This window comes from Pleurodeles waltl, chromosome 2_1, assembly GCF_031143425.1.
Source record: "Pleurodeles waltl isolate 20211129_DDA chromosome 2_1, aPleWal1.hap1.20221129, whole genome shotgun sequence".
Taxonomy (NCBI): domain Eukaryota; kingdom Metazoa; phylum Chordata; class Amphibia; order Caudata; family Salamandridae; genus Pleurodeles; species Pleurodeles waltl.
The window spans coordinates 386330020-386343708 of NC_090438.1; the positions used below are offsets into that span (position 1 = coordinate 386330020).

The window sequence follows — 13689 nt, forward strand, 5'->3', positions numbered from 1 at the left end:
AATGCACCGTGTAACAGACGGGTCAGAGCATGGCATAGGTGCAATCTAAGCACAGTTAAATGAGGAGGGCCTAGACTAACCAGTAGCCTTCATTAGCAGGAGGTTACTTCCGACAGAAAAGAGGTAGAGTGCTATTGAAAGAGAAGCATTTTCTGTGGTCTGGGCACTGAAGAAGCTGAAACCACACCTGTTTGGGACTCACTTCCGGGTTCAGACACACTACAGACCCCTAAGATGGCTCATGGAGATGAGAGGTGAAAATCCTAAACTCTTGAAAAATAGCCACAATAGGTTAATACTTACCACCATTACAACGTGTAGTGTGTGTTCAGATTTATATCATAACTCAATACACCTAGGTGCATGTTTATAACAACTCGGTAATCCACACTGCATGTTCAACTTTTCTCCTTCAACTACTAAAGGTAATCATTCTGGTAGTAGCTATGTGTATACATTATTATCAAATGCACTCTATATCAATCAAATTAAAGATGCTAATTAATAAGAATATTATTTAGGCTAGAAAAATAATTTTATTGTACAATACATCAGTTTGTGTGCAAAAATTCAAACAAAAACAAAAGTAATGTGATGGAAAAATAATATGAAAAAAACAAGAAAAATTGTAAATTCTCTCAATGTGCATTAATACTGCGATGTGACACACATGCAGAAGGAGCATTGAAGAGGGTGTGTCTAAGTCATGGACTGAGCTGAAGGAACTGAGTACTATACCCAGTTGCTAAGACCCTGTTCTTACTTCCATGCTCTTTGGTTCAATGTCTCCTACAAGAAACAACCTCTATTTAAGCAGTTTTTAAAGATCTAATCTTGATGGTAATACATAGATACTTCATGTACCTGAGTGGTTTAGCTCCTGCAAACTATGACCCCCAATATGGATGATTTAAAGCCAAAGTGTAGCATCATAAGCTGCACGTGCTTAAAAAAAACAACTGGAGGAATATGCAAACAAAAAGAAATCTGAACGAAATGGAAATAAAATAGAAGCTTGGAAGCTTTGTAATGCAGGAGTATCAGGAAGGCTCTAATTCACTATGATTGGCAATAAGAACAATGGACTTGTGGGGCTGTGCACCTGCGCAAACGAAGTGAACAAGATTCCATATCACATAAGCACACATACATTTTTTTAATGGACAGGTCTGAAAAGTAATATAAAATATTATTTGGGATCATACTCAGTCACAGACAAAAGACTCAGCACATAGGACTATGTTATGTAAAGTCACCTTGCTAAGAAACAAAATGTATGTAAAAAAAAAACAACAACAAAAAAACAGTAACATCCAATCAAAATTGTAATGCAATAATACCTGGTCTCACGTGATTGGAAGAGGTTCCATCAATTCTTTCCTCTCTTTCGGAGGCCGGGTACCAACTTGACTGATCTTTTTCAGGCAGCGCAGGTTTAGTATATGCTGCGTAAAATACACATTTGTGAAATGGAAGCTCAGAATTCGTTCATATGAAATAATTATGATACTTTCGATAACATTTACGAATTACTTGTTTTGCATGATACATTACTGTCCCCAGTGCATCAAGGAAGAGCCTTAAATAAAACCAGGACGCAAGCATGACCAGTAAGCACACATTTCATGACACAAAACAGTATCAAATCAAATAAAGGCATATCCCTATTTTATTCAGGATTCTGCATTTTTGCCACACTATACATCATCCTCATGACCGTGCTTTGCTAGGTTAGCCTTCTCAAATAGAATTATGCTATGTTTTGAACATTTTTAAAAAAGCAGAGATCGATCAATATTTCTAATCCAATGTTTTTTTAGAGTAATTTTAACTGCACAGCAGCTATAACAATCATTCTGTGAACCTTCCAGTGAATTCTAGTTACCATTATCCTCACAAGGTCAATATCTAGTTAGTTTTCACAATAAAAGTGATAGCAATACTTGAATCAATCTCTACAACCCGTCACACCTCTGGAAAAAGTGCAGAAAAATAAAAATGCAGGAGGTCACTTTGCTCTGGTGCAAAATATCAAAAGGAAAAATCAACAGAGAACAATACATTCCTGTTTACTCAGTTATCACAGCAAGACTTAACCGATCATACTAAATATTACATTTTTAACGGTTGCATTCCTGAGAGCATGGTCTATTCTGTACTCTAGAATATCACAGAGGCGAGGACTGTGTGGCTTCCAAAATCAAAGTTAGCTACTAATGCAATGACAGACTCCAAACCTGGTACTGAGCCCACTCTTTTGAAACAAAAACAAAACTACACACACAGTAAGTGTGATTACTGCTGGAGATGGACACCGCACTCTTCCCTAAAACTCATTAATTGTTGAGGATCTGACTGACATTGCCTTAAGGGTCGCCGGTTTGAAACCTGGCAACAGACTATCCCACCTATTTATTAGCTCTGGTGAACTGGGGAAAGGGGGCAGGGTGAAAGGGGAAATGTCTGGTCCACAGGTGCCGGTGACAGGTAGAAGTATCTTTGAGAAATAAATGATGCTCACCATTTTGCACAGGTCAGGATAAATGGCAAGCAGAATAATTGTGTTGTGCCAGAAGTGCAGGCATCATTAGTGCAGCAGGCGTAATGGCAGTTAGGCTCATGGCTGGCTTTCTTAGTAACCAGCCCGAGAGGAATAAGGTTTAAATTTTCCTTGCCACATATGCCACAGGCGGGAAAGGCGAGCTCTAAAATCTGTTTGCACCCATGCAGTATAATGGGTTTACTTTGCTATGAAAGAGGCAAATCAGGAACGTCCTTATCAGTATAAGCAGAAGAACGTATAGTTAAGTCCCTTATACCCATATAAAAAAGCAGCATGATTGCATTTGCAGGTGAACTCAAATATTGCTGTTTGGACCAACTTGAGACCCCATTAGGGTATAATATAGTGATCAAGAGGGAGCATGTATGTGGGCCCTTTTAAGAAACTCACTCACTTGGTGCCCTCAACCTCAATCCATGGCGTTCTAGGGCTTTTGGGTGCAGGATGCTGCACTATTACTGAGAAAGGAAATATTTACGAAGAGGTAGACTGACTGGAAGGAAAATCCTCAGGTTCAGTAAGCCAGGTGTATCACACTCACCTGGCCCAACCTAAGGATATTAGAATGATTTGATTACTGTCCCTTTTGAACTTTCATAAAACCCAGCGCAGCAATGGGGAGGCATACAGGAGACCGCAGTTCCACTACAGGCGGAATACGTCTTCCAGGGAACCTCAAGGCAAAAACTCCAGCTCATAGTAATCACAACACTGCATATTTTAAGCTGCAGCAAAGAGATCTATCCAAGCCATGCCTCACTAGATGAAGATGCCTTAATTCACCTCTGGATGCAGTTGCTAATCATGGTCTGCCAGATGACGTCTGCTGAGCAAGCTTGTCTGGCTAGCATTTAGGGAGCCTGGCAAATGACTGCCCATCAGAGAGATCCCTTGGAGATGATCAAGCAACCTCCAGAGTCCAAGCATTTCCTGGTGTCGGACCTGCGACACCACACCACTCTGTTTTTGCAGTATCACCTGGTTTGTCCATCAAGAACTGAACTGGCTATTAGTTGCTGAATAGGAAAAAGGCCTTCAGAACCAACCAAATGGTACACAATTATAGATGTTTTATGTGGTGCCTCTGCTTGACCGATGACCAAAGGGCCCTGATCTCAACATGTACCAGGTCACTACCTAAGCCTAATGAGAATGCACTAGACACTACCGCAGGCAAAGAATATGATAGGGGCACTGACGTGCTACAGCACAAGTTGGTATCTGTCAGCCACCACGAAGGACCAGGGCAGCCTCTTCCTAAATACAGATATTGGTCTTCCTGGTGATGTGTTAACTGAATGAGAGGTCAATATCAAGTGTGAATTCCAGAGATTTTGCATAGTCCATCAGCTACGAAGTAATGTCAAGTAGGCTCAAGTTGCACAGCCAGGCATGAGTGTGGTTCGTGTAGTTGCCAAACTAGAAATTAATTATTTGTATGTTTAGCTTTAGAAAATTTGTTGGCATTGAAGATTAGATGGGTTAGCAGCAGGAGCTGAGTCTCTGCATGCTGTTGGTTGAGGATATTTCTAGGAAGAAGTGGATATTCTTTGCATATTGCGGGAGCTTGAAGCTGCAGACTGCAAAACAAATGCAAGGGGTTCCGTGCAGAGGTTAAAGATGATGGAAGAGAGCATAGGGCCCTAGTGTACTCTACATGGGATGGGCAGGCTATGGTGTTGTGGACCTAGCTATCTGATTGTGTTAAGCTGAGCTGGTTGGTGAAATAAGATGCAAACCATTTCAAGATAGTGCCTGATAAATAAATGCACATTTCCAAGTTGTTGATCATTGCTGGATGGTGAACTGTGCTGAAGGCTGCAGAGGGGTTAAGCCAAACCAGGTGGCGGGGTAGTGCCTTTCCTCGAGGATGACAAATTACTTGGAGGGTGATTGCTTCAGTGCAGCAGCATGGTCTAAAGCCTGAATAGAAGTCCTATTGAAGATTATTTTTGCTAATGTTTTCTTGTAACTGGATGACGACTGTTCTCTCAATGTTTTTCCGTAATGAAAGGTGGGTAAGAAGTCAGAAGTTGGTGAGGTTGGAAGGGGCCAATCCATGGTTTCTTTAGCAGATCAGTCTTAAGGGGACCTGGGAATGCTCATTGCCTGTTTGGAAAGTGTTTGTCCTTTTTTTTCTTTTTAGTTCTTCACTTTTTCCAAATAAATCAATTAAGTGTCTTTGATGGATTGGGAGCGTATTTTTCTTCTAGGTTGCCCTTAATGCAGTGGTGTAGTACATTTGCCGGTGAAAAGTGGATGGCAAAGCAGTTAGCCCAGGCCTGAGCGATAGGTGTCTGGCAGTGGATAATAGTGGCATGCTAATAGGATGAGGTCCAATATGTTGTCTTTGAAGGGGGTTAGATTACTGATGAGCAGTGTTATATCCAGCGTGTTGAGGAGTGTGCAGAAGGCTTTCTTCAATCATGCATTCTGTGTTCCAGGTGCCAGGGATACTGACGTCTCCAAGAAATGTGGGGAGGGTGTGTTGGATGAAGTCAGAGATGATTAGGTCTGAGATGCCTTATAGGAAGTGCTTGTTTTGTCTGTGTGGTTTCTAGATCAGATGAAAGAAGGCTTTTATGAGGATGAGCGAGGGAAGCAACAGGAGACATGCTAGAAAGACATAGATTTAGTACAGTTGCTAAGACTGCAGGACCAGCATATCCTGTTACGAATGCAAGTACCAATCTTGCTTGTACGGTCTAGGAATTGAAAGGTATCACCATCTGGATGATGAAAAACAGGATGTGAATAGAGTATGGCATCTAGGTTGTACTGGGTGATGCCAGTGAATTCTGGAGCACTTAAGACTACAGAGTATGCATGGATGGGCATCAATTAATGTTGTGGGAGGGTGTGTGCTAGTGAGTGGCATGTGCATTTCATAGAAATCAGATGTGCGAATTGGAATAATATTTTTCTGTGAGTTGTGCAAACGTGAGGTAATGCTGTGAAACTTGAGATTTGGGAGGCACATGATGAAACAAATTTATATGGAGCAAGGATTCTGGCCTTAAGTCCTTTCAGGTCCACACAGGTAGTGTCCCCATCTGTGACACCCTTACCTGTGGATGTCCGGGCAGTGAAGACTTGACTAAAGCATAAGAGGAGGCTGGAAATGATTGAAACCAGTGACGTAGATTCTACATAGGTGGATACTGGAAAAAGCAGCGATTTAAACTCATGTAAAGAAGGATCTCGAAAAATATTGATGGTGTCCTGTTGAGATGGATGCTGGGAAACAAAATATCAAAACAATAGCCTTAAAATATGTTAAAATAAAGGCTCAAGCAAGAAAGGGCTGCAAGTGATGCAGCATCTCTTCCTCATTGGCAGAGTACTCAGGAGGGAGCACATTGGTAAAGTAATCGACTGGCCAACATAAAATGGGAAACAACATGAGGAAGAAAGGAAGCTTTCGTCCAAAGAACCAAACGATCAACAAAAAAAAAAAAAAGAAGCAGTACGAAAAGTCTGGCAGCTCCCCAACAAGCTGAGCCAAGGCGACAGCAATAAAAGATTCCCAACCCACCAGGCTGTTGGAACAGCAATAAGGAAGATCAGTTTGAGAATAAACATCCTAGAAAGCAGATCTGCATCGGTCGCCATATTTAGGTATTAAGGTCCTGTTGATCATGATACATGGAAAAGTGAGAGCATATGGGTCAATACATACATACATATTTGATGCACCTCTTAAAAAAATACGACATGTAGGGCAAAGCATACCACAAGCCAAGATGACTGCAAATATTTGAGACTCTGTTGCAGCTCTGCCTTCTGGACCATGTGTCACTGCTGCAGGATGAAGGTGACAGTCAGACAGGTGGAGATACACTGGGAAGGCTGCAGCACTCCAATACGGACTCTGGGAGACTGAAAACCCTCAGCAACATCGTGGGCCAATTATGCAAATGCCTGGGTGTCAACTAGATGGTAGTGGCCACAGTGTAACACTAAGGGTGTAAGCACAAGCTGTATGATCTGCTGCCTAGGAGCTGCAGAGACTCCTTAACAAAACCAGCTGTCAGTGATGCCTGCAGTGGAGAGCCGTAAGAACAAGAGGGAGAGTGGCTGCAAGAGAAACAAGGGGGTGTTATCTGAAAGTGCCAGGATGTCAATCCGCTCATAGAACACAACGGTGAGTTTTAAGTGATCTGCAATGAGACCAACCTGAGAGCACTGCAACAATGCCTCTCAAAGACAATAAGCAGAGACCAGAATGGACAAAGATGGTTTGTGTCTCATTACAAATGTCTCCCTCACATGGTGCTTGCAGAGAGTCAAACAGAATCAGGCAGAGAAAGCTTCTTTTAAAAGGGGAAATTCCGATTATGGAAACAGTGCAGGATTTGCATGGGTCTGCCAGGAGGCTAGAGGGAAGCTCATCACTCTTGAAACAGACATCTGAGGATATTAACAGGCAGGTGGAATAAGACCTAGGGAGCTCCAGATGAGGAAGTCTAATGTGGCGGACAATTTAAGTAACTAGGAGTTACTTCTCTCAGTGCCCAGAGGTTGGAATATTGTGCCTTGTCGTGCAAGGTCAACCTCTGGAATAAGGTCAAGACATTGGCGCATGAGGCCATGGCCACCAAACCTTGGATTCAGCATCTGCCCTTGAATCCTGTGTCTGCCTATTTCTTGAGAAGGGACTGACTTACAATTGGAGGTTCAGCATTTCCTACCAGCAGTTGCCCTGGGTGATGCAGCTGAACACGTTTCAGTGGACAGTGCCCATTGGTTGGACACTAGGTGCTCACATGGTAAGTGAACAGATGCAGGAACGATGCCAGTGGAGCTTGAGACAAACGGCAGACAGGAAGACATGATAATACGTACATCCAACAGTCACATTTTTCCAGACCTAAGCTTGACTAGTCAAGACATTGTCAGCTTTCACAGACTAGCAAAAAATACCTCCTACCCTCAGAATTGATGCATCATTGTTGGACCAGTGGTGCAGAGTAACACACAAAAGGAGGGGCACTGTAGACCTAGTTGAAACTGGGGCAGTCTGTATTATTAAGAACAGTGTTCCACTGAGGTATTTTAAGAACCGTATAAGGATACTGTACTACACTTCATATAAATCCAATGGCTTATTCTAAAGGGAAGACAAATGAAAACACATCAATGCAGTAAAAAAGGAGCGTTATGCAGTATAGATTTTTAAGTCTTCCATATATTTCAATTGATTTTCATAAACCCAACAATGAGATTCAATTAAAATGAATAAAGAAATGGAAAGAGAAAGGGGTGCTCAGTGTAAGCAGTGATCACAAAATGAATATAAAAGTAAACAAAACCATTAATTATATACAACTGTGTGTATCTAAAACCCTCTGAATTAGGTTGCTGGAGACAATGAATGAGTTTCAGTAAATGAGCGAATGTCTGAGCATCATCAAGAAAAGGCATAGAGCACCTATTACAAGGACTGAATAGCGAAAAATGTGGCAAACAACTGGGGGCACAAAGTAATGATAAACGATAGAAAATAAGAATTAATCTTTGAAATTTGTGAGGCTACAGCTATGAGGAATCTGGGCCGGTACTGTGTGTGTGCGCCTGAAACTGCATTGAATGCAGGGTCTCGGTCCACCGAACTGTCCTAAGTAGAAACAATCCATGTTGTTGCACAACCTCAAGTATCTTATCCCTTCCAGTTTCGACCCTAGAGGATTCATAGTCTCTCTAAACCTAAGTGCAATCACTCCTAATTGGAGTACCTGTTTTTGTCTGTAGTATGTTGCATGTTATAAGTGGGTGGGGAAATGTGTGGAAGAGGAATGGTGTTACAAATTGTTATTGTGTCATTCATTATATTTAATTCCAGATGTGACAACCTGCATATACACTGTCCATAGACCTTGTCTAAAGAGCCTGTAGATATGTGAAAAATACACTCTTCACTCTCACTGACAGTTTGTCTGGCACAGTACCCAAATTCCTCTTACTGTGGTCTGCTGGACATTTCATAGCAAGTACAGGAACTCAGATAAGAATCATTTAGTAAATCCACAATGATTTGACCAATGGAAATAGCCTTCTTTTGCCTTCAAGAAAAGCATGGAAATAAGTTGGAAAAATCCTTTCCAATTGAAATCTTTTAAACTAGGGAGGGGAGAATCTTTTTATTCCTTTTCTGTTCAGTCCACTGTGGTACACTGTAGCGTTTAAATCTGAAAAGCTGCAATGTCATTCAACTGATTACAAACACAAACCATCTTATTTACAGATTATAATAGCTGTTTATTTGCAACACTAAAAAAGTGATAAATTTGAAGCAGTTGTAAACTTCCATGAATTGAATACGTTAGGCAACAACTTCATATTTCACTTTGAAAAGACAGGGTATTTCTTCTGAAGGTGGTAAAGTACATAACAAATTCTATTTGGTACCAAAGTTAAAGTAGGAGTTCTTACACATATAGAGAGAAACACAAGATCGTTTTCAACATATTCATATATCATACAAATTTGGAATGGCTTGCTATCATCTACGGACCATCTGCTTTAACTACAATGAGTATTTTTCAAGAACTGGTATGTTCACCACAAACACTGCCACTATATGAGCACCTGGGATCAAAACAGACATTCACATAACATCTGAATACTGTGGGAGCATCTCCTGTGAATTACCTCTCTGCACATGCTGGACAGCTGTCAGAAATTCTGAGCACTTCTCCTCATCAGGGATTTCAAAGAGACGTTCCACAGTCTGGGGATCTGCTTGCATCCGGATTTTACAGACACCTGCATGGAAAACACTTTTTGTTAAACCAGCATGAGGATGGCACTCATCACTGCAGCTAAAGTAAACTACCTTTTCAGAAGGTAAACTGCAATTGTGCTCCAACTGAGGTTAAAATGCAGAGTAGCCTTAATTGACGAGTACAGAACAGCAAACTATTTAGCATGTATTTGTTTTGATTAGAGAGCATGTTTTTAGCAGAACCCTGGCAAATTTAAGAAAAAAACATTAATAAATCTGGGGTAATGCACAAATACAGAAATAGATTTGTGAGTCATGCCTTTTTTTACATTAAGGCAAATTATGCCTAACATTCGGACACACTGATATTTTGCTACTTTTATATTATCAAACACGCTGATAGAAAAAAAGACTCAAATGCTTTCAGCGGATTCTAGTCAAAGTTACTTTAACGAACAATTATATTTCTTTTAAGGAAACAATAGGAAAATCAGACTATTTTCAGGTTCTCTCTACCTCCTCAGTTAAATAGCTGGAGATTAAAGCCATAAATGAGGACTTAAGAGGGGTAGGTACTTTTCAGTACAATCTAATCTAGATACGAGCAAGACAGATCCATTATGAGAACTGTGAGTGGGCCTAACAAATATCTCCAGAACTTATTACTGTACTGATTCACTGTCGAACTTGTTTGGAAGCATGGAGAGTAATCCTACATCCACTGTTTGAGAAGCTTAAAGTGTACTGAATAAATTACACTTTTTAAGCAGTTGCACTAGAAACACAGTCTGTTGCATTGACCGCATGCCGCTTTTTCAAAAAAAATAAAAAATGTAATGTAAAGGCTATGATTGTTATTCTTGCTTTTCTTGTTGTTATTTGGTATGCAAAATTAGTCAAATAAGCTAATATTAAATGAAAGGTGAGATAGATATGATAAGCTCACTAGGAGAGATTTAGCCCCTTAAAGCCCCTTCAGAGTGTACCTAGTTACTTAGCTAAGCCACAAAAGACCTGTAAAAGCAACTACATGAAGGAAGTGACCAGAGTATTCCTACTTTAATTTCCAGGGCTCAGTCTTAAACAAGAACTTGGTGCAGTGACATCGACCAGTTGGTGCATCAATCAATGAGTGAATATCTGGCAGATAATACAGTAGAGTTAAGTGAAGATAGAGGCGAAAATAGATTAAATGCTGATACAAGAAGACAAGGTTGATCTAGGCAAGATCAAAGCAAATATTGATAAATTCTGATTGATAACCTTGATAAGTAGAAAGTGGACATTACAAAGACATAGCTAAATTAAATGGTCAATATGCGACTGAGTGATGGAGCACTGGAGAAGACGGCTGCTCATATTAATCTCTGGCGATGTTTCCTAGCTCCTGTAGATACCCCAGATATTCAAGTCCAACTGACAGATTGTGTCAGATATTAACATGCAGACACAAGCGGACGCACACTTTCACTGCAGGAGGTCTACGGGGCAAGAGAAACCCAGGCTGACACCTGCCCCTAAGAACACATGCGCATGAACAGAGAGGTAGCACCAGAGGAGCCAAAGGTTATACAAGCATGGGGGAGATGAATCATAAGGGAGACGGACTCCGTGTGCTTTTAATGGGCACCCCTGTGCTGGGCTCCAAACCAAGAGATACAGATGAAGACTCTGCACAATCTGAAGACCATAAAGCACTGTAGTGTTAAGAATTGAAAGTCCGATATGACCTTTCTCTAGAGACATTACTTCAATTAAGGATCAAATATGCTAAAAATCCGACCTTTTAGAGCAAGAGCGAGTTCTCAAAATTAAATTTGAAATGTTATTACGAGGCGCTAAAAAAAATCTATTATTTTCACTATAACCTTTTCAGGCCTGTTTTCAGTCACTGCCAGGATACCTGCATAGGTAACAGTGTGCTTTAAAAAAATCATAAATTAAACATAACTGGTGCACAACACAATAAAGCGTACATAACACTGTTAAGGACACCTGGGAGGAGAGCAATCTATTCAAGGAAAGGGCCTGAAACAAGAGTCATTAGTGAAGAATACTTATATCCAAGTACTGAAACCGCCTGCATAACAGCAACATACTTTACAAATCAATTTAAATTGTGGAAGTCAAATTGTTAACACAAGCCCTAACCCCCACTAAAACCCGACGACAGATGGATACTCAGTACTCTTCATTCAACAAGGCAGTCAAAAATCCAACTATAGGACTGCCAGCTAAATACTTCATATATAGAGGAATTGGGAGAGACCAACCCGGTGAAGAAAGCAAAATATTCCCCAACAGCCACACTGAGGAATTTGGAGTGGAGGGGGTTAAAAGGGGTTGTAAATCATATTGACCCGTAGCCCTAATTAGTACAGGCTGGACAGACTGGACGAGGTCATATTGGTCCTGAAAGACCCTGACAAAATTAGATTTACTAGAAGCAGGAAGCCTTAGGATTACTCCGGAAGTGTAGCCCATTCAATTTTAAACAAGTATTTGCAATGCCATAGGTCTTGCATTTGCGTTAGAGCTACTGGCATTGTAAATTCATAACTGGACTTTTCTTGCCACATGAACTGGTCAACCGTGCGTCATAATTTTGTCTTTTCCTGACCTATAATTCCAGTGGCCCTGCATATAACTAAAGCACTTCCATTCACCTTCTTCCTCTATCTGCAACAAAAAATGAAAATGTTTGCCATTTAGCATCTTAATTTAAATCTGCCATGCTAATTCCAATAGAATACTACTTTCATCACCCCACCATTGGAGTTGCTGGCTGTTTAACATACTTGCCCCAAACATAGCATGAGTTTTATTTGCTATTTAATACCTTTTCATAAATGTGAGAGTAGGAATATTTAAATGCTTCATTTTAAGCACTTCTTTAAAGTGCGATTAGAAAATGTAGTTATTTGAACTCTAAAACATAGGTTACATTATAAACCCACACTATCAACTATGCACAACGAACAGGATATCGTATTCAACCACAAAGGGTGGTTAAAGGTCCTCGTAAAGATGTGAAGCAACATGCAAATTTTACCATATAAATATATGTTTGTGACAATTTTGAAAGGTCATTAATACATGAATGCACTTAAAAAAAAAAATAGAACAAAAAGGTCCAGTTATGGTTATGAATTAAAACTGAAAATAACAATTTAAATCAAAATGTTCTGTGGTTTTTGGTTTTAATTAATTACCAGACCTATACTGGATAAGTTCATTCTTCCTCTTACGCCCTTTTCCTTTTATTTTTCCCCAACATTGCTTTGTGCACTTTAATGGCCAAAGGCAGGGGCAAAAGGACATCTATCTGTGACAGCCTGCCAATCAGAGCTCCCCAGGTTCCAAATCCACAGCCAGATTCACAAATCTGCAATACACGACAAGAGAATAAAGTAACTCCTGCAACAGTCTGCATTTATTTTCAATGGATTCACCAATCTGCAATTTAACAGCCAAGAGATCTCTAAATTTTAACTAGAACACTTTTTAAAAGGTGATTTCTCTTTAACTACCCTTTTGTAGTGTTGTGCAGAACCGTCGAAAGGCATCGACCTATTAAGAAAACAAACGTTTTTTGATAGAAACTCTGAGCTAACCATAACTTTGTAATTAATATATAGGTGCAGAATATATGCTAATTACAACATACTGTATTTACCACAACCTAATTATCACCTGACCTTCAAATCAATGTCCCAAGTCTTTCTTTACGATGACCAATGTTCATTTTGATAGTTCCCAGGATGGACCTGTTACCCCAAAACTTAAATAATGACTGACACCTGGACATTCAAGCCACGCATCAGGAGCTTGTTATCTCTTCTGGTTAAACTCAATCGTAAATAGGCCACAATAGCGCACTCTTCTCAAAGCAGCACAAAATATCAAGAAATCTATGCAAAATATGATGCAATCTAAAAGAGCTCACTAAGTGAGTCTTCCTGCACTTAAGGAAAGTCTCAGATTCCCAAACACCCACGTAAAACTATCATAAATGGTCAAAAGGTCACACGAGGAAGATGTGTGGGAGACAAAGCGACTAAATGCAATGGTTAGTGTTTTACAGTCACTGAGTATTGCAGACTACGCTCACATGTAGCTCATACGTACTTGCCCTAGACAAAAAAAAGCTTTTCAATCGAAACTCTGAGCTTTTTTGGGGGGAATCTAGAAGAATTATAGATAGAAACTAAAAAGCATTTTTGGGGAGAGAATGTGACATAACCGGCCAGAGCTGCGGACTTTGGAACTGGGAAACCAGGTTTGAGTCTCACGTAGCTTAACATTGGAATTCTGGGCAGAATGTGTCCTTGTGTGATGTAACTGGCGCTCGGGTACAGCAATCCAATACCTTAAGGTCGAGCTCCAGCTATTTAAAATTACA

The 13689-nt window shown here is 40.3% G+C and overlaps 1 protein-coding gene across 2 annotated transcripts in view; it reads right to left on the reverse strand.

Annotated features, from left to right (window-relative positions):
* Positions 1-13689, reverse strand: part of OCRL (OCRL inositol polyphosphate-5-phosphatase) — a 659503-nt gene that overhangs the window by 614791 nt on the left and 31023 nt on the right. For both annotated transcript variants that reach the window (XM_069212991.1, XM_069213000.1), the window contains 2 exons: positions 9215-9328; positions 1341-1445 (listed from right to left, as the gene is read on the reverse strand). In XM_069212991.1, the coding sequence (XP_069069092.1) occupies positions 1341-1445; positions 9215-9311 (202 nt within the window). In that variant the 5' untranslated portion in view covers positions 9312-9328. The remainder of the gene's footprint in view (positions 1-1340; positions 1446-9214; positions 9329-13689) is intronic.